This window comes from Thamnophis elegans, chromosome 11, assembly GCF_009769535.1.
Source record: "Thamnophis elegans isolate rThaEle1 chromosome 11, rThaEle1.pri, whole genome shotgun sequence".
Classification (NCBI taxonomy): domain Eukaryota; kingdom Metazoa; phylum Chordata; class Lepidosauria; order Squamata; family Colubridae; genus Thamnophis; species Thamnophis elegans.
In genome coordinates, this window is record NC_045551.1 from 70,780,291 (window position 1) to 70,800,335 (window position 20,045).

The 20,045-nt window shown below is 46.2% G+C and overlaps 1 protein-coding gene across 1 annotated transcript; it reads left to right on the forward strand.

The window, feature by feature from the left end:
* Positions 1-2,351: 2,351 nt before the first annotated feature.
* ERICH6B (glutamate rich 6B) lies at positions 2,352-19,235 on the forward strand. Its single transcript, XM_032226279.1, has 14 exons — positions 2,352-2,685; positions 4,035-4,086; positions 5,227-5,303; positions 6,860-6,922; positions 7,562-7,681; positions 9,449-9,498; positions 11,077-11,190; positions 13,170-13,318; positions 14,123-14,187; positions 14,378-14,505; positions 15,443-15,530; positions 16,022-16,175; positions 16,924-17,152; positions 18,679-19,235. The coding sequence occupies exons 1-14, from the start codon at positions 2,352-2,354 to the stop codon at positions 18,892-18,894; spliced, it is 1,839 nt and encodes a 612-aa protein (XP_032082170.1). The 3' UTR covers positions 18,895-19,235.
* Positions 19,236-20,045: the final 810 nt, after the last annotated feature.

Below are 20,045 nucleotides of genomic sequence, written 5' to 3' on the forward strand. Positions count from 1 at the left end.
TTGAATGAGCCCCAATGCAAACAGCATTTATTTAAAGGCAAACAGGAAAGAATGAGTTTCAAGGCCAATAGAGTTTGTTTACCTATTTCTGTTTTTTTTTTTAAAAACCTGGGCCAAATGAATCTCAAGGCTAATAGTTGAACCATTTTAGAATTCAATGCTGCAAAAGGGATTGTCATTTGATATTAATCCAAATACTAGCAGCATTAAGAAATTCCAACACATTTACATATGATTAAATGTTTTTTTACATTTGAAAAATATTAATTAACAGCAAACAGAAAAAAAAAGCATTATCGAGCCAGTCCATCCAGAATTTTCCAGAGGCAAAAAAACTCCCAAGTGTATTCCCACTAAATTCTCCCTTTACCAGTATCTTATTAGAGTATTCATTCACCACCATCCCATATATAACCCTTCTTAAGTGACTTCATGATGCACAATGGGTGATTGATAGGTATTGTAATTGCCCTACCTTATTCATTTATGGAATCCTGATGGTATAAGATGTGACCACGGGACAAGATTAGATGGGGTCATGGAGGATAAGTTGACCTGTAACTATTAGTCATAATGGCTGTATGGAACTTTCTGAATATTAGACCTGGATACCAGTTGCTAGGAAGGCAGGGTGCAAAAGAGATTCATTACCTTCTCGTGGACTGTCACAAAGGATCCAGCAGTATATTTTAAGAAGGATGCTGAATGAGTGGTGAACCATCCTTTGGAACAGAGACGTCTGCAAAATTCATAGTGATGGCAACTTTATGCCATTCTCCTTAGTGCCAGCAGAGTAGCAGGTAAAAACCATGCATCCCCAATAGCCGAATCGTTCAATCAAATGCATCCAATTTAATCCAATCAATGGATTGAATCTGAATTTGAATGACTTTCTGATCTTTGCTTCATATTCTCTCCATAGCTAGAAGAAAGTTGATAGAACTGTGATCTAGCAGGATACCATGTGATGCTTTCCTACCTTTAAAAACTGTGCTCCATTTTTGAGATACAAAATGGAGGTTGCTTTCTCTCCGTCTTCTTCTCTGTGGAAGTTCCAGTCCTCAATTGTTGGCCAATTCAGGGAATCTTCCATCAACCTAGATGCTTCACTCTGAGGGTTCATAAGAAATCTTTCTATGCCTGGAAGCTTCCTCACTGACATCGTAGTTACTACAGAGGGGGGTACCTCTAAATATTAGATACTATGTCAAGTTTAACCTGGTAGGTAAGGGGAGATGTAATCTTGGCTGTTTTGCATGTTACCTTCTAAATCTTTCTGTTGTGTTTGGACAGAGCTATTGCTAAACCACTAAGCCACCCATCCAAATGATTTACTGGACTGAGTTAAGAGAAAAGCCCACTCAGTACTGTACTAAAAACTCAGAGATTGCCTTATTAAAATAAGTTGGTATCTCTGTTTTGTCCTTAAAACAATTGCTATTTCTCCTTAAACGACCTCAGGGAATTATGAAAGGGGGTTAGGGTAATCCCACCCTGTGAGGTCCCCAAACTTGGCAACTTTAAGACTTGTGGACTTGAACGCCCAGAATTTTCCAGCCACCTCTGCTGTATGGATTCCGACCTCCAATTCTGTTGTTTTACTATCCAGTTTGGACAGCAATAGCAATAGCAGTAGACTTATATACCGCTTCATAGGGCTTTCAGCCCTCTCTAAGCGGTTTACAGAGAGTCAGCATATTGCCCCCAACAATCCGGGTCCTCATTTTACCCACCTCTCGGAAGGATGGAAGGCTGAGTCAACCCTGAGCCGGTGAGATTTGAACCGCTGACCTGCTGATCTAGCAGTAGCCTGCAGTGCTGCATTTAATCACTGCGCCACCTCGGCTCCTTAGCATAATCACACTGGGGCTGAAACCCCAAGTTTCTTCGTTTCCCTTCCATTCTTGTTCCCTTTGGGGAAGGTTAATAATAAAGAATATGCTGACCAGCTTTAAAACTCATACCCTGGTTGTGTCCTCCAGCAAACACAGGAGATCAAATAACCCATAACAGAATTCTTTGATTGGTACAATCTGTGAAAAAGCCAATTTTGATGGAGTTCTATGCACCCTGTTTCAGCTCTGAAGCCTGTGATGCGAAGACGTTTAACCCAGAGTTCCAGAAAGAGACTATAAAACTTGCTGAAGATCAGCCGGATGTATTTTGTAACATCTTCTGGAATCTTTGGTGCTCAAGGACAAGTCCGAGTTCAAAAATAGCATAAACAAATATAATAATAATGAATCAAATATTGCGTGATTTCTTAGAAAGGCGCATTTATCTTCATTGAAGAAATAATATAGCAATGCTTTTTCCTTTCAGAAAACAGTCTTGTTTCATGCCCTGGAAAAATGTCGAAGACCCCAAACCCCACAAAAACTGGAGGCAAAAACCAGTTGCCTTCAGAAGCCTCCCCAGATCCCACACCCAGGCCAGAGAGCAGCAAGCTTTCCAGCTCTCTCCTCACCGTGGAAAATGTCAGAAAGCTTCAGGAGGAGAACCCTGTGGCTAGATCGGATCTTGCTCAGTGGTCGATAGAAACATATATTGCAGAAAGCAATCGCTTTTTGAACGAGAGTGGCAGCCAGGCGGAGGGGAGCAGGGAGCAGGCAGCGTCAAATGAAGAGGAATCAAGAGTTCTTCGTGACGGTTACCCAGAAAACGCTAATCAAACTTTAGGAAAAGGTAGTTGTAGATTATTTTCTTTATATATACCTGGAAGTGCATTCCGTGAGCTAATTCCATAAACTGTTCCACCTGTGCCCTGTATATCCTAACCCTAACCCTAACCCTAACTAAATATTATTTTAAAAGTTTAAAGCATCTGGAGATGGATTGGTCTAAGCCAAGGAAGTGATCATGGGGTATGGCGTTTTCCTCAATAGGGACTGAAATCCATCTGTCCCCCCAAAAAATTCTCCTGCAGACTGAAAAGATGTTCAACAAAACAATTGGGAGATACGTGTCTCAGGTCTGCAGCTTGCAAGGCCCATATCCTCGTCCCCTTGATAAGGACACATGTCAAATGTCTTGCACAGACACAATGTAAGTCCTAATCCCTGACATGAAATATTCTGGAATGCATTAAGTAAGTTGACTTAAATTCTCATTACGAAAAATCCCAGCTAACCAATAAATTAAAAGTTGGAAGAAATGTCCTTCTTGGCTCCAAGTGGGGAAAAAGACACTGGAGACATGGAAGCTGCTTGGAAAGATGGTTTTAATGGACAGGACCGCATGGCTTGAGTCCTGAACAGAAAATAGCTATAGCAATAGCAGTTAGACTTATATACCGCTTCATAGGGCTTTCAGCCCTCTCTAAGCGGTTTACAGAGTCAGCATATCGCCCCCAACAACAATCCGGGTCCTCATTTCACCCACCTCGGAAGGATGGAAGGCTGAGTCAACCCTGAGCCGGTGAGATTTGAACCGCCTAACTGCAGCTAACAATCAGCTGAAGTGGCCTTCAGTACTGCACCCTAACCACTGCGCCACCTCGGCTCTTGAGCTTGTATTCTGATTGGTTGTCAGACTCCCATGGGCCCATGCAGGGGCAATTCTCTAGGCTGCGTTTTGAATCCAGGTTTGGTTGAGTTCTCAGATGCCATGTGGGGAGCTGGGTAAAGGGCCAATATTATCATGCCTTAATTCCATCCCCTGGAGCTGAAGGGGAGAACTCTTTATTATGTAAAGGGACTGGCTTGGCCTTCTTAAAGGCCCATTGACAAAGTGGTTGGGGGCAGGAAGCTGCAGGGAGCTATTCTTTCTTTATAAAACATGTTTCTTCCTTTTCACATCCAGGGAAATATAATATTCTGCCATTTCAATATTTCCTAGGATATTTCATTTTTCTGGGAGAGGGCTGGGGGATAACTTTCCACATAAACAAACATCAAATGTGACAACTTTAATATATTTGAGGATTTAGTTAAAAATTAGTGGCTAATCCTGTACTGTACCCTGTACAGCTGATGAAAGCAACTTTCCCAGTTTTGTTATGATTTTAAAAAGCTTTTTTTTCTCCCTCCGTGTAGATTTCCAGACAAGACCTATCTCAGCTCCAGTTCCTGAAACTCAGTCACTCAAGTAAGAGGCATTTCTCCCTATTTCACACACATCCTTCCCAATAGCAGGAATTCCACTAGGTCTATCTAAAAAACAATTCGTTAAATAGGGCAACTAGATCTGCAAAAATTCAGAGACTCTGTAGATGGCAGCAAAGAAACACTGAACTATCTAGTGTATGCTGCCATCTAGTGGCTCCAATTCACCAATGCAAGGATGTAAGCAAGGGAAGGAGAGCATTCATTTGATTTTTTTTTATCCTTACAACCAAGAGAGAGGCAGAATTGTATTCAATTGTTCTCTTTCCTATTTCTTTTTTCATTTTTGATATTTGGAAGATTCAGAAGTTATACAGGGTGTAACTAATGTCATGGGTTAGGACGTTAGGTAGTAATAGAGCAATTTATTTTGGCATTGTTACCAACATAATTATAGGAACACACTCTGATTTGACAGATTCATTATATAGAGAATGAATTAATGAATACCGAATATATTTTCAGCTGTTTTCAATGGCCTTGCTTCCAAGAATGTACACTTATATATTTTTAATAATTTATTTTTGTGAAATGGATTTAATATATTTGTCTACGAATTTTGAAAACATTTGCAGATAAAGTAATTTTGAAATGCAATAGACAATGAACATTAATATAAATCATTTTTCCTCTCCTTGCATCATATACTTGATAATATTATCGAGTTATATATATTTAAGGGTCATTTCTGCAAAATAAGGAAAACAAAGTCAAAGACAATAGCCACAACAGTACAATTGAAGCTCCCCCCACACATTTACAATTGGATAGCAAGATAGGTGGCATGTACATTTAATAAATAAAATAATTGATTATGGGAAAGCTTTTGGAGCTTCAATTGCTCCAGATTGATTTGATATTTTAGACTGGCTCCTTCTGGCATAAGGCAAGCTAACTAGTATCAGCTGCCTTGTAGACAAGATTGTGACATTTTTAGTTGATTCATCGATTTGTAAAAATGTATTTTGAAATTTGTTACTTATGTACACTTCTTTATCATAATTTCATGTGAGTATAAATTATTACAGCCGTTAAGCAAATAGTCCCTCTGATAAGAGCCGAGCATTTGTGAGATGCTTCCTGATAGGAAATTTCTTCCAGAATTTGTTTTTCCTCCTTGCAGAAAACGGGAAGTTGCTGATTTGGAGACTCAGACGGAATGGAGCTACTCGGTCAGCTCTGAAGATTCCAGCGTGCTGGGTAGGTTCTGGAGGAAGCTGGGCTGAGAGGCTGGGCTTCCAAGGAGGGGGCTGCTGGGGGCAAGGAAACAGCGGGTCAATACAATACAAGAGCAGAGTTGGATGGGTCCTTGGAGGTCTTCTAGTCCAACCCCTTGCCTAGGCAGGAAACCCTCTACCATTTCAGACAAATGGTTGTCCAATCTCTTCCTAAAAACTTCCACTGTTGGAGCATTCACAGCTTCTGGAGGCAAGCAGTTCCGCAGGTTAATTGTTCTCACTGTCAGGAAATTTCTCCTCAGTTCTAAGTTGCTTCTTTCCTTGATTAGTTTCCACCCATTGCTTCTTGTTTTGCCCTCAGGTGCCTTGGAGAGTAGTTTGACTCGCTCTTCTTTGTGGCAACCCCTGAGATATTGGAAGACTGCTATCATGTCTCCCCTAGTCCTTCTTTTCATTAAACTAGACATACCCAGTTCCTGCAACCGTTCTTCGTATGTTTTAGTCTCCAGTCCCCTAATCCTCTTCGTTGCTCTTCTCTGCACTCTTTCTAGAGTCTCCACAGCTTTTCTACCCACCAAAACTGAATGCCGTATTCCAAGTATGGCCTTACCAAGGCCTTATAAAGTGGTATTAACACTTCAGGTGATCTTGATTTTATCCCTCTGTTTATGCAGCTTAGAACTGTGTTGGCTTTTTTGGCAGCTGCTGCACACGGCTGGCTCCTATTTAAGTGATCATCCACTAGGACTCCAAGATCCCCCTCACAGTTACTACTATTGAGCAAGGTACCACCTATACTGTACCTGTGCATTTCGTTTTCCTTGCCTAAATGTAGAACCTGACTCTTTTCACCATTGAATTTCATTTTATTAGATAGTGCCCAATGTTCAAGTTTGTCAAGATCCTTCTGTATCTTAATCCTGTCTTCTGGAGTGTTGGCTATTCCTGCCAGCTTGGTGTCATCTGCAAATTTGATGAGTTCCCCCTTTATTCCCTCATCCAAATCATTGATGAAGATGTTGAAGAGTCCTGGGCCTAAAACAGAGCCTTGGGGTCCTCCACTGCATATCTCCCTCCATGTAGATGCAGTTCCATTGAGGACTACACATTGAGTGCGGTTGGTCAGCCAGTTATGAATCCATCTGGTGGTGATGCTGTCCAACCCACATTCTTCTACTTTATCTAGTAGTAGGTTATGGTCTACCTTATCAAATGCCTTACTGAAGTCCAAGTAAACTATATCAACGGCATTCCTCTGGTCCACTAATTTTGTCACTTTGTCAAAGAATGCAGTAAGATTAGTCTGGCATGATCTGTTTTTGACAAACCCATGTTGGCTTTTGGCTATTACTTTGTTTGCTTCTAGGTGTTCGCTAATTCGTTGCTTGATTATCTTTTCCAGAATCTTTCCTGGTATTGAGGTCAGGCTGATAGGTCTGTAGTTTCTATTTTTTCCCCTTTTTTGAAGATGAGTTGGCCGAGCCCCTCCCTCTGCCTCCTTGCAGTTAGGAAAAGCAATTCAGAGAAGGCGATTCTCTTGATAAATCATTGATTCTTGTCTTAATGTCTCTCATTTAGAAATAGAGACGAAGGAGCAGAGGAGCACAGATGGAAAAAGGAAAAGTGAGACTACGGAAGGTAGTAAGTTTCAAAAATGGTAATATTCCAGAAATATTAGGATTTAGGAATGATTTAGAAATGTTAACAGATATAACAGATTTAAATACTAAAATAACCAATTGGGGAGGGAGGGAGAGAGGGAGGGAAGTCAGCCATTGTCGGCAAATGCAGCCAGCATCTGTCTAAACTCTGTCTATCCATGGTGAATTGGAAAAATATCTGGTTTGGCCACCTGCCCCATGTCTTACCCTAAAGGGAACCAGTTCAAATGGGCGAAGGATGAAGTAGCTTCTGCTACATTTTGAAAGCTACAGCAAAGTTCTTTTCTTGAGAATTCCCCCTCTGGACGGAAGAGGCAGGCGCTTCCTCGTCCCCTGGTCATCCGTGAGCATCATGGGAGGAAGCAGGGAGAAGGGAGGAGAGAAGGAGCCCATGCAGGGGAAGGGATCCCCGAGGCCTTCGTTGAACCAACCTCCCTGCACCCCTTGGTAATCCCTCTGCCTTGTAGACCCGCTTTCCGTCCTGAAGACGTCCCTGGTGTTGCTTCTCCAGCCCCCTCCCACGCAGGGTCCTAGGTGGGGTCTCTTGAAGGCTGATATCTCTTCAGGACGACAGTTGTGTTCTGTTGTTGTTGTTGTTGTTGTTGTTGTTGTTATTCAGCAGAAACATTGCATCCTGCAGAAGAGGAAGGGACATCTGAGACCGAGCTGGAGACTGGTACGCTCTCTTCTACAAGTAGTCCTCGACCTACGGCCACAATTGAGCCCAAAGTACCTCTTTGTAAGTGAGGCAGTTGTTAAGCGAGTTTTGCCGCATTTTACGGCCTTCCTTGCCACAGACGTTAAGCAGATCACGGCCCTTGTTCAGTTAGTAACACGGCTGTTAAGTGAGCCTATCTTCCCCCTCAACTACGCCGGTCAGAAAGTGGCAAAAGGGGACCACGTAATCCCAGGACACTGCAGCCGTCATAAATAGAAGTCGGTTGCCCACTTTGATCGTGTGACCCTGAGGATGCTGAAAAACGGTCATAAGTCACTTCTTTCAGTGTTGTCGTAACTTTGAACAGTCCCTAAATGAACAGTCGTAAGTTGAGGACTACCTGTTTTAAAGTTCCTCTGAAATCCTCAGGTGTTCGGCACAGAAAGGAAACGGCAAAGGCTCCTCAACTGTTTGTCTCTGCAAATGTTTGCAAGCTTTTTTCCCTGTACCTGTAAATTAAGACTAAGTTATGACCTAAAAATCAGTGAACTCATCCCTGGCTTTTCAAGACAAGACAGCAGGAAGGAGACGACCGAAGGGCTTGCAGGAGAGCAGGAGGCTTTATCTACTCCTCTGGCAGCTTATCCAAGGCCTGTGGCAGCTTTCCAAATAGAATCCAAAATTAAATCAGAGTCCGAGGCAAAGGATTGCTCAAAGTTCCCGTTGATTAAGAGAGCCACGTTGGCACATCTGGGAAAACCCGAATCTGAAAGCTTCCCGGTTTCTCCCCCACCCCCACAGTTGAACATTCAAGATCTTCCCCCCCCACACACACACACACCCACAAGCCCATCCCATGGTCCAACCTCAGGGCCAGAGGTGCAAAGACAAAGGATGACCTTGGCTTTCTGGAAAGAATGTTGTTATGGCTACATAGCATCTAACTCCATACAATCCCATTTCCCCACCATAGAAAATGCATAGCAGAAGAATAGAAAGTGTGGCCGGCCAGAGGTCCAAAAGAAAAGATGGCGGCAGGCCTGACAGCCTGGCCTTCCAGAGTACCAGCAGAAAGCACCCCATCCAAGCTTTGCTTTATAAATCACAGCATATGCTAGAGTGGTGTTTTTGCACCGTGGCCCTTTTAAGATGTCCGGACTTCAACTCCCAGAATTCCCCAGCCAGCCTTGGGAGTCTTAAAATGGCCACGGTGGAAAACCAAAGCATAGGCAACAACATCTGTAATGGCTAGTCTAGGAATGTGCGCATGATAGAGGTGAAAACACCTCTGCTTATGAATTAGATCAGTGTTTCTCAACCTTGGCCACTTGAAGATGTCCGGACTTCAACTTCAAGTCCGGACATCTTCAAGTGGCCAAGGTTGAGAAACACTGAATTAGATCATCCGCCCAGAGCCGAAGAAGAGGTTGATATACTTTTATGGGTTTCTCTAAGTTATATTTTTCCCAGGGCTAAGTGTTCAGATACCTACATTGGTCATTATTTCTCATTGTTTTTGTGGGTCTTTTTTCACAGTTAGGGAGCTTGGTTTTCTCTTCAGAAATAGTTATGTAAGTGTGAGTCTCATTTATTCAGAACGTTTCCTAGGTAGTTCCTATGTCTTGTTTCGCCCAGTTTGTTCTTTTGTGGAAAAAAAGATTAATTTTGGAGTCTTTGCTGCAATCTGAGCTTGGGCGTTTGCTTGCAAACGTTTCATATCTCAACTAGGTAACTTCATCAGTGCTGGTGTGTGGGGGGTTCTCTTCTACGGGGACTAACTTTTTTCTCCTCCCCCCCCCCTTTTCCCCTAATGAAATCCCTTTCACACATTGCATTGTCAACCTCAAGCAAGCACTTCTGAGGAGGAGGAGGAGATGAAGTCTTTTATCCTAGATGAGGTGAGATTTCAGATTTCTCATTTCTAACCAAGAAACAGGATTATCCAGCTTTTGAGGCAAACTCGGGATATTTATTGCAGCTAAAAATAACACAACACACCAAGCAAATTCAAAGCTTTTTGCATGGAAAGGGGGACGTGAGGGTTTCCTTCTGCAAAATTATCCAAAGAGATAAAAAGGTTTAAGAAAATCCAACATTTTAAGTCAAGATTCCAAATAATTCAGAAATGGCATACCAACCAAGCCCCAGAAAATGATTTGTTTATTTTATTTTATTTTATTTAAGAGAATTTATATGGCTAGTAAATGGGCAAAATAAGAGGTTAAAGGAGTCTCACTGAAGGCTAATAAACAGTGTCCCAGGATCAAAGGGACAAGTGGGGAATCGATAATTTAGGAATAGAAGAGAGCATCCCACATGAGTAGAGTATAGAGTAGAGTAGAGTAGAGTAGAACAGAACAGAAGGATGTGACGTGACGGGGTGGGATAGGATGGAATAGAATAAGAATATTGTTTATTTGGCCAAGCGTGATAAGGCATGCAAGGGATTTGTGTCCAGGGCAGAAGCTCTCGGAGTCCATGCAAAGCAAAAGAGTAATAAAAGTTCTAGTAATGAGGCCAATAAAGGTGGGGGGGGGTGTTCGTAGAGAAGAGGAGCAAGATGTCTCTGGGCGCAACTGAGAGGTTCTTAATTCTTCAGCTCTTCTGCAAGGACCCGCTGGCTGTGGGCAGGCAATGCCTAGCAGTCTCTCTGAGGGGCCTTGAGCAGATGACACCCCCTTTTGGCTTGCCTCATCTGCCAGGGAAGGAGTCTGCAGCCGTGGTGGTTCCTTGCCCCCTTCAAAAGTGGGCCTGGCTGTGCAGCTTTTCTACCACACTTTAATTCGATGTAGGCAAAGCCTGCACTCCCCTTGGCTTTCATCTGGAAGTAGCAGCATCCCCCCTCCTCCTCCTCCTCCTCCTCTGTGGTCACGGTTGCTTCCCTCCATGGGCCCTCTGGGGGCAGCCGTGTCAAAGGTGGGGAGAGGAGGGTGCCACCGGGAGCCTGAAGCCCACCAAACTTTGCAGATCCCTTTCCCAGTTCCAATAAGCATCGACCCACCGGCTCCTTCCTCCGCCTGCCTTCAGTTACGGCAAGGTCTCGGTCCCTTTGGATAAAAGTGCAGTTGCAGCATTTCTTGTGAACCCCCCTCCCCTTCCTGCCTGCCTGCCTGCCTGCCTGCCTTGAGCGGCCTCTGTCCCTTCTCTCCCATTGCACCAAAGACAGTCAGGGAGGGGCAACCTTCACTTTCTTCCTCACCGCCTCCTGATTTCCAGGGATACCTTCCTATTTTGCTAACGGTTGCTGGGCGTTTCCTCCAAGGTCTCCCCTTCTATGTACACCGACAGAAGGGAAAGGAAACCCTCCTGACTCGGGCCCAAAACTCCCACCGCTTTCCCACCCAGCTGCCAATGTCAGGTTCCCGCTGAATGAGAGCCGCCTGCCGGATGGGCTGGGTAGAGGAAGCTCACCTGGGAAACTTCCTCACCGTTGATTCAATCTGAGGGGAAAAGAGTAACCCCTTTGTGTCTTTGAGGACCATCCGGTCACCGATCTGTGCCTGGTGGGCCGCTGTGAGTTTTGCAACTCCCTCCTGAAGCCTTTGCCGACCCCGGAGGAGCTGGCGAAGAAGCCGGAGGAGATGGAGCAAGTAGGTCCTTCTTTCTGAATCTCTTCTCTCTCTCTCTGGCGGCCCTGATCGCCTAATGAACCCATTGCAGGAAGAACCGGGTTTTCCCTGATAAAACTTTGGAGGGAAGCTGATACCATCGGAAACTCTCAAAATACCCATTGCTGATGGCATCTGGAGCGTCTCTGTAGGATCATTATTTTTGGAGGAGACAAAATCGCGCGCATTGGCTTTCAAAACCCCTGTTCACCGCTGGGCGACAGGTGGAGAGACACAGCTGGTCCTTGGCTTACAGCCGATGGCTTAGTGCAGTGTTTCTCAACCTTGGCGACTTGAAGATGTCTGGACTTCCACTCCCAGAATTCCCCAGCCAGCATTCGCTGGCTGGGGAATTCTGGGAGTTGCAGTCCAGACATCTTCAAGTTGCCAAGGTTGAGAAACACTGGCTTAGTGACCAGTCTAAGTTCTGACGGAGCTGCCTGTGGGTGGGGCAACTTACCATTCAGATTCAAGGCCCTGACAGCCCCCCCTTTGGGCACTCAGCAACCCGGCCACGTCCGAGCCATTTGCAGCCTCCTCTAGTTGAAAATTAGCATTTATTTCCAGTTTTTGGTAAAACCACGCCCATTCGCAGTTTATTGATCCACTTAATGACTGCTGCAAAAAAAGGTCATAAAATCAGGTCAATCGCACGACTGACTCTTTTTCTAGCCATCCAAAGTTACGACCGTGAGGGACAGGCTCCATGACGATTGTAACGTCAGCCCTGCCTCTACTTCATCCAAGAGAAGGATTGTGCAATTTTTATTCCTCGAGTGGAAATTCGTATTTGCATATCTGTCTGTAATACGACTCCTATTACCATAATTAATGTTAGGCAAGATTCTGGGTGTACATAATCCTAATGCCACTTGAGGCATTTAAATTTCAAATGTGTATTAACTACGTTTTTATACTGCCACGCCTCATCAGGACTCGGGCAAGCAGGAACGCCTAGGATACTAGGCATCATGTTTTCAATTGAGGAGGAATGACAATGCAAAATAATGGACTTTTTAAAAAAATTAACCATTAAAAATGACACCTTCCTAAAAACTTTATATATAAGAATCCTGTGCCACATTAGACAGGGGGGAAATCACATCACCCACAATTAAAACTGATAAACATCCTTTACCCTCTGTAATTATTCCACAAATTTGAAATTTTAAAGCATTTGCTGATAGTTGTGTGCTACTATTTCTTTCACTAAGTGGAAGAATAAAGAAGGAGGAAGCGGACAGAGCTGTTTGTTAGCTCTAGAAAGTGAGCAGAGCTAAATGCTGGTCCTCATTGTTGCCTTTGCTCCTTTTTATCACACGTGGCGTCTGTACATTGCCTAGACGCTGAGAATCCATCTGCTGAACAAAACTCTGCACTGGCGACAGGTAGGGCATCCGGCCATGAAAACACTGTGCTAGCTCCATTCAGTTGCCCAGACTCCACCTTGCAAGGGATTATGGAGTCGTTAAAAGGTGAGGATGACCTGCATATTGCCTATACAGTCCATGGGATGAAGGCAATAGATCAACCTGTGTATACTGTACACAGACAAAGTATATAAAGTAAGTGCATATTAGCAGCTCCGCTGGGATTCTTGATCAGGGATGGCTGGAGAGACCATGAAGCGTAAGACCTCCAGGGAAATCCCCGTCCAGGGGAACCACCAGCAACAGTGCAGAAAGCATCCAGGAAACCAGTTCTGGAGGACCCGGCTCTCAGCCGCAGAGGCCGAGGGCTCGCGTTGACCGGGCTGAGGAGGCCCCTCTCTTAGAGCCCTTGGGCGAATCCATGGTCTCCCAGTTGAAAAGAAAAACCAGGAGGCTCCCATGAGCCACATTAGGACACGAAACCAGCATATTCGCTCCGGGAGATCATGACACCCCAAAAGGCAGATGGCAGAGCTAAGCGGGGCTCGAGGCGGCCCCTCTCCCTTCTCTGAACCCTGGGCTCCTTTGTAGTTTCTGTGTTGCAGGACCTACAAAGAGGTTTTCCAGTATGTGGTACAGGAGCTGATGGAGAGGCGAGGCAGCGAAATCGACATCCGTCCTCATGGCCGACTGTCCCTTACAAAGATGGAGAGCAGGACTAAAAGGATGCTAATAGAAGAGTAAGCCACGTCCTCCCAGCCGCCTCTCTGAAACTCTTAGCTCCCTGCTACCCTCCTGCGGCCCACACCGAATGCTGAGCCGAGGTGGCGCAGTGGTTAAATGCAGCACTGCAGGCTACTTCAGCTGACTGCAGTTCAGCAGTTCGGCTGTTCAAATCTCACCGGCTCAAGGTTGACTCAGCCTTCCATCCTTCCGAGGTGGGTGAAATGAGGACCCAGACTGTGGGGGTGATATGCTGACTCTGTAAACCGCTTAGAGAGGGCTGGAAGCCCTATGAAGCGGTATATAAGTCTAATTGCTATTGCTATTGCTTCCTTTCCACCCTGCCCTGCAAAATGTTTTCCCACATCTTAGTGTGACTTTGTCAGGCAGACCCAGTTCCAAAATGAAGCCCTGGCTGTGGCCACATTTAAGTCTGGCCGGGTCAGAACAGAAACAGGGTCAGGAGGAACTATCTAAATAAACGGGCCACGTTATTCGCTCCGGGCTGCAAATGTGTGGAAGACAGGAGTCCAGATTACTGCAGCCCAGTTGGGGGAGCCTGATGCTTGCCAAGGACCCTATTCCTACTGAATGAAAAGACCTTCGGATAAAGGAAGACGGGGAAGGGCCCCAGAGACCCTCTCTGTTTCTTTGGCCCAGTAGGAGAACCGGGTGCCGCCTGCTTTCTTTCTCTGAGCTGCCTTGTTGACGGATGGGATGGATTTCTGTGCTTGGCTGTCCCGATGCCCGTTTCCTTCTGCTGCTTTTAGGGCATAAATGCCTGCCTCCTGGTGGCTTATTTCCAACCATTTTTCTCCTAGGTTAGAAGAGCGAGGCATCGAGCGATACAGAGAGATATTTATGCAATACATCTACTTTGGCCCATGTGAGTATAACCCTCCGGAGCCCCCTGCCTCCCCCTCCCCCCCCCGCTCATGCCTCCAAATAAGGCCTCCCTCCTCTGCCTCTCCAGAGGCGCCAGGAGGAGGAAGCATCTTTGGCAAAGGGAGACGAACCCCCTGGAAATCCCCTGCTGACCTTCTAAACGCTTCCATCTGCTCTTCAACGTGTTTCAGGCACCACAATCCATTTCGAATTGTCAGAGCACCCACCCCAACCGAAAGCCCCCGTCCTAAAGAAACGGCTTCCAGAACCCAAAGAGCTCCTGGAGGTTGACTTGGAATTCAGAGCGGAGCAATTGAAGGTAGGGGGCTCTCGTTAAAGGCAGAGGGAGCTCAGGCTCATTGGGAAAGTGGAGGGAACCCCCTCCTCCCCCTTTCTTTGGCTCAATAGAAACCTAAAGTGCTGTGGGCTTCCTCTGGCACGCACACACACACACACACACACGCACAGCTGCTTGAAGTCTGTCCACGCACTTGGTTGATTTCTGCCCAGCCTCTTGGCCCAGGAGCCCCCAGGAGCCTTGGGAGAGCTTCCCCCTCCACCCCAAAGGCCCTCGGGGAGCTCTGGTGACTGAGTGGGGATGGACACCAGGCTCCTTTCTGGCAGCTGGGCTCTCTCAGGCTGGTCTCCCTAATGCAGGCGGGTGGATAAGACCCCTTGGCCGATGTGGGTCTCCAAAAGGCTTCTGCAGAAAGAAAAAAGGAAAACCCCATGGCAGAAATCTCTTTTCTACGGCCACCAGTGGAAGAGGCAGAAGTCCTGTCCTCTAGTCTGCCATTTCCAGTTCTGGGTGTCAATAACTCAGGCGGCCACTAGGAAAATAACTCTGCCACTCTCTAGTGGTCATCTGGATTTTTGCATCCAGGTGTTAATCTCTTGTTTTCATGTAATTGATTCCTACTAGTTAGGAGGCAACTATGATTAATTCCAGGGAACCTCTGTCTCCCCGTATCTTATCTCTTAAACAGATGCTTTATTTTCATCCTAAATATCCATTTCTTGAAGTCTAACTTCCTTGTGTTATTTATTTATTCAACTTCTACGGATGGCCAAGGCTCTGGTAGTTCAGAAACCCAAAACTGTCATATCTGAGACCAAAGAAGTTGGAGAGAGAGGGAGAGATAAAATCCCCTTTTCATTTCAGTGGCTGTGCAGGGCGGTCATGCGATCACACGCGTGTGCCATGTTTCAGAAGACCTCCTTTGCCTTTCCTGTTTTTTTTCTGCTTTCTTCCTCAGCTTTGCCACCCTTCCGAGCCGGTGAAAAGATACTATCATGATGGAAGGATCTTCTTCCTTCTTTTTCCGGATGGAACGGGCCAAGTCTAATATCCACCGATAAATGTCATTTAGGGCAGGGGGGTTCCAATCTCGGCGGCTTTAAGACTGGTGGAATTCCCAGCCAATGAATTCTGGGAGCTGAAGTTCACCAGTCTTAAAAGTCGCTGAGAAAGAATGGAGGGGTGGTTTGGAGAGGTATCGGCTCAAAAGTCCTTTCTCCGGGGGGGACACCAGCGCCATAGGGGAGGCCTGGTGAGCCTTGCTGGGTGGGGCAATTCCTCATTCCCTCCAGGTGTGGGTGTGATGAACTCTTGGCTTGGTGGAAAGAAAGCCAGGATGAGACTCTTTTGAGGGCTTTCTCCAGTCAATGTCCATATGGGCTCTTCCATAAAGCTTCAGCCTATCCAGGAATAGTTTTGTCGATAAAAATAAATAAAAATCACCTAAATGAAGACTATGCTGCTAAGTCCATAATATTGCAATATACCTGCCCCCTCCCCCACAAAAAAACCCATCTCCTTCCTTAGCTCCTTCTCAATTACCCGTCAGGCCGCCTTGCCATCCTCATTACTTACCTGAGGGAGACCCAGTTCACCTACAGCATCCTTGGAGACAGCAGGTACCAGGAGCTTCTGGCCTTCTTCACCAACCAGGGCCACGCAGCACATTACCAGCAGAAAGAGAAGCTCAGGTGAGGAGAGGAAGGGAAGAGCTTTAAGCAGCATCCAACGGGACAACGCAAGGAGACGGCTGAAGGGAAACCCACAATGTGCTTACTGGCTTTGCATGCTTCCTGCTGACCAGGCTCCGGTTATTCCGTATCCTGAGGCATTCTGGAAGAGTCGGGGGGGTTCCCGACTTATCACCACCCTTATAACTTCTTTGCAACTTGGGATGGTTACTAAAGAAAAGGGTCTGCCTGTATAAATCAGATTTCAGATGGTTTGGATTGTGATCATAAAGAATATGGGTGGTTATGACTACATTTGCACATATTGCCGGTGAAAAGGAGCAAAGCTTTGAGAGCCAAAAGTATATATTTTTTAAAATCTTCCTAACGTGGAGCACACATGATGTCGTGTTTTCAGCAAAATAATGCAGCATTTACTTGCAACCATTTCAAAGGTCTGCAAAGCTTTTTATGGCAGATGTAAGTAATAAACTCCCTGCAGTTTCCGGGCAAGGTTTTGGTTTAGGAACGGCTGTTCCTGGGCCAGAGAGAGGGAGCGACTGGCCTAACGCCAGCTTGATTCATTTCATTATTTGATTTCTACAGCCCCCCCCATCTCCACAGGTTCCAGGGAGCGGCGTATGTCCTAAAACATAAAAACGACGGAGGCCGTCAGTGCAAGATTATTCTATTCATTTCTTCCTCTTTTCCGCACTAGAGATCCCAAGCACCCCTTCAGTCCTGCTTAATTTCGCTTTTCTTGCCTCAGGCTGCACCTGGACGTCTGCAACGGCTCCCTCTTTGGCAAGCAAGGCCAACGGCAGAAGTTCTGGAACTGGTGGGGCCCCGAGGGCCACGTTCACGCCCCCCCTTTCCAGCCCATCTGCCTTCAACTCAATGTTTATATCCAGGTTAAAATTAAAGCCCAAGATCAGATTTTCCTCACATTTGCAAAGGTTCACGACTGTCTCCACCTCAACGTTGGGGCGCGGCTGAAAGTAAGTGGGGCTGACTTTGGGGGGCCATTTCTCTTGATTGTTGCTTATGGGTGGAGATCTAGGCTGCCTGCACAGGAAGGGCCAGGGAGTCCCCTCTTGCAAGGGGTAAGTGGGGTAACCTACCTCCTACTACACCCACCCAGCCCCCAAGGACCAGGAGGCAGGGCGGGTAAGGGATCGTCCTCTGGGAGGACCATGAAAAGCTACCCGTCTGCTTCCCGGTGCAATTCAAGGTCTCGGTCACCCCATGCCAAGCCCTTCATGGTGGGGGCCCAGGCTACTTGAGGGACCGTCTCACCCCACTGGCCCATCCCACTCGGGCCAGCAGAGGAGGCCAGCTGCGGGTCCCCTCCGCCCGGGTTTGCCGGCTGGTGGCGTCCAGGAGGGCCTTCTCTGCTCTGGTCCCTGTCCTTTGGAACATCTCCCCCCCCCTCAAGGTGAGGTTGGCCCCAACCCTCCTATCTTTTCATAAGGGTCTAAAGATGGGCTCCAGTGGGGGAAGGGCACAATGGAGGGGATTGCAGAATAAGATTCTCCCCTTCCCCTCCCCATGTGGTTTTAATATCCCTTTTAATTCCTTTTATGTTTTAACTGCATATGCAACTGTAAGCTGCTCAGTTACACCATGAATGAATGATGGCCTTTTGGGTGGTGGCCCCTTCTTTATGGAACGTCATTCCCCATGAAGTACAGTTGGCCCCCACCCTGCTGCTTCTCCAGAAGGCCCTGAAAATATGGTTTTGTCAATGGGACCCAAGTGGGAATGGTACCATTCAAGAGGCTGATTTGATTGTGTGGTTGCTGCTTGGGGGGGGGGGGGTGTTAATGTACGGTGCTCAGGAGAAGTTGGGTGGCTCTATACATTTAATGAATAAAATAATAAATAATATGACAAGGGAGCCACACCCTCCAATGAAGGAGGCTGAGGAAAATGATCTTTACTGCATATTCAAAATAGAAATATTTCTGGATGCTTCACAAGGCTGCCTTTCATAAGGTGGTATTGAAAAAGGCCTCATTTCATTTGTGGAATATTGTTTACAGAGTAAACTTTAAAAAAAATTCTGGGATGAAAATAATTTATTTTCTGGGTCTTTGTTTTCTTCTTCTCACTCTACTTTTAATCACCACAATCACATTTAGCTTTTCTTTCCTTACTTTATAACCACTGTTGAATTTTGCGTATGCATGTTGCAGTTTTTTTGTATTCCACTATTAAAAATTCACCTGGCTCTTGGAAATGTCACAGCGGCAGATTCTTAGCTCTCAATGGACTCCAAATTGTTTTGAAAAGGAAGACTTTCGTTTGGTCAGTGTGAAAAACCGAGTTGCAAAAAAAAAGATAAACCAGTCGGTTAGCAGGTAGCTCTGAGGCTGGAAAGGCGGCATAGGTATTGATAATGAAGGAAGGAAGGATTGGTGTTAATATTCAGGATTAATGATGCTGTAACGATACAATTCGGGCCCCCCCCCCCCCAGGCCCCCAATGCTTCAGCTCTCTCTCAACCCGTGTTGTCTTTTGGCAGCTGAAGGAGGAGGAGGCAGGTGCCCTTTGGGTCCTTCAGCGACACGGAACCAGGGATCACCTGGTGAGGCCTTCCGTGCTGGAGAAGATCAGCAAAATCTTGAGCAACGTGAAGACAGCATTGAAGAAGCTGGACGCCGAGCCCTCAAAGGAAGCTGCGGACCTGCGCCTTGTATCGAAGGCGTACGGAAGGATGCTCCGAAGACACAAGAAGTAGTAGCAGCAGTAAGAGAGAGAGAGAAGCCAGTCTCCTATTTTAGTAGTACGGAAACTATTAAGTTAGCTTCCTGTAGAAACCATTAAACCTTCCCTCCGTCCATCCCGTCCTTTCTCTCTACGTAACGCACTTAGATTGCACAACACATTTGAACTAAGAGGAGCCACAGGTCATCCTCGACTTAAGGCCATTCATTTAATGACTGTTCAAAGTGAAAAAAAAGTGACTTACGGCTGTTGCAGGGTCCCCAGGATCAAAATTTTGGGTGCTTGGGAACTGGTACGTATTGACAATCATTGCAGCATCCGAGGCCCCCCAAATGCCATTTACAGGCTTCCCAGAGAGCTTCCCTGCCTGGTTTCTGGGTTTGTGGTAGGTTGGGGTTTTCTGGGGGAGGGTGGGGGGGCACGGAGGGGGAGGAATGTACCTTCAAAATATTCTGTTAATGTAACCTTAAAGCCAGAGCCGGTCCTTCTGGGCGTGCTGCTTGGCTGGCCTACCTCGCAGGGCTGACACCCGATGGGGCTTTTCCAGCAGCCCCTCACTGGCCTGGGAAGTGCGTGCTGTCCCTACCCCACCCAGCCTGCCACAAAGGACGCAGAGAAAAATCATATTACAAGCATCCCATAAGCTCCTTAAATGTAGTTCACAGTATTTGTAACACTGCTTGAATTCCTTCCTTGTCACTCAGCCTCCCCCACCCCCTTTTTTTCAGATTCTGTTTTTGGAGCCTGCCCGGAGAAGCTCCTGCAGTTTTCTTGGCCAGGTTTCCCAGAAGTGGGTTGCCACGGTCTCCTTCCTAGGGCTGAGAGACAGTGACTGGCTCAAGGTCACCCAGCTGGCTTGGTTAGCAATAGCAATAGCAGTTAGACTTATATACCGCTTCATATGGCTTTCAACCCTCTCTAAGCGGTTTACAGAGTCAGCATATCACCCCCAACAACAATCCAGGTCCTCATTTCACCCACCTCGGAAGGATGGAAGGCTGAGGGAAGGAGGAAAGAAGGGAGGGAGGAGGGAAGGAAGGAAGGAAGAGCAATAGCACTTAGATTTATATACCACTCCATAGTGTTTTTATAGCCTTCTCTAAGCGGTTTACAGAGTCAGCATATATCGCCCCCAACAACAATCCAGGTCCTCATTTCACCCAC

Bases quoted from the DNA above. Each gene is read 5' to 3' on its own strand.
- ERICH6B (XM_032226279.1), top strand. From the start codon at position 2,352: ATGTCGAAGACCCCAAACCCCACAAAAACTGGAGGCAAAAACCAGTTG. The intron at 15,531-16,021 runs AATATCCACCGA...AGCTCCTTCTCA, and splicing joins GGATGGAACGGGCCAAGTCT to ATTACCCGTCAGGCCGCCTT. The intron at 16,176-16,923 runs GTGAGGAGAGGA...TTCTTGCCTCAG, and splicing joins CAGCAGAAAGAGAAGCTCAG to GCTGCACCTGGACGTCTGCA.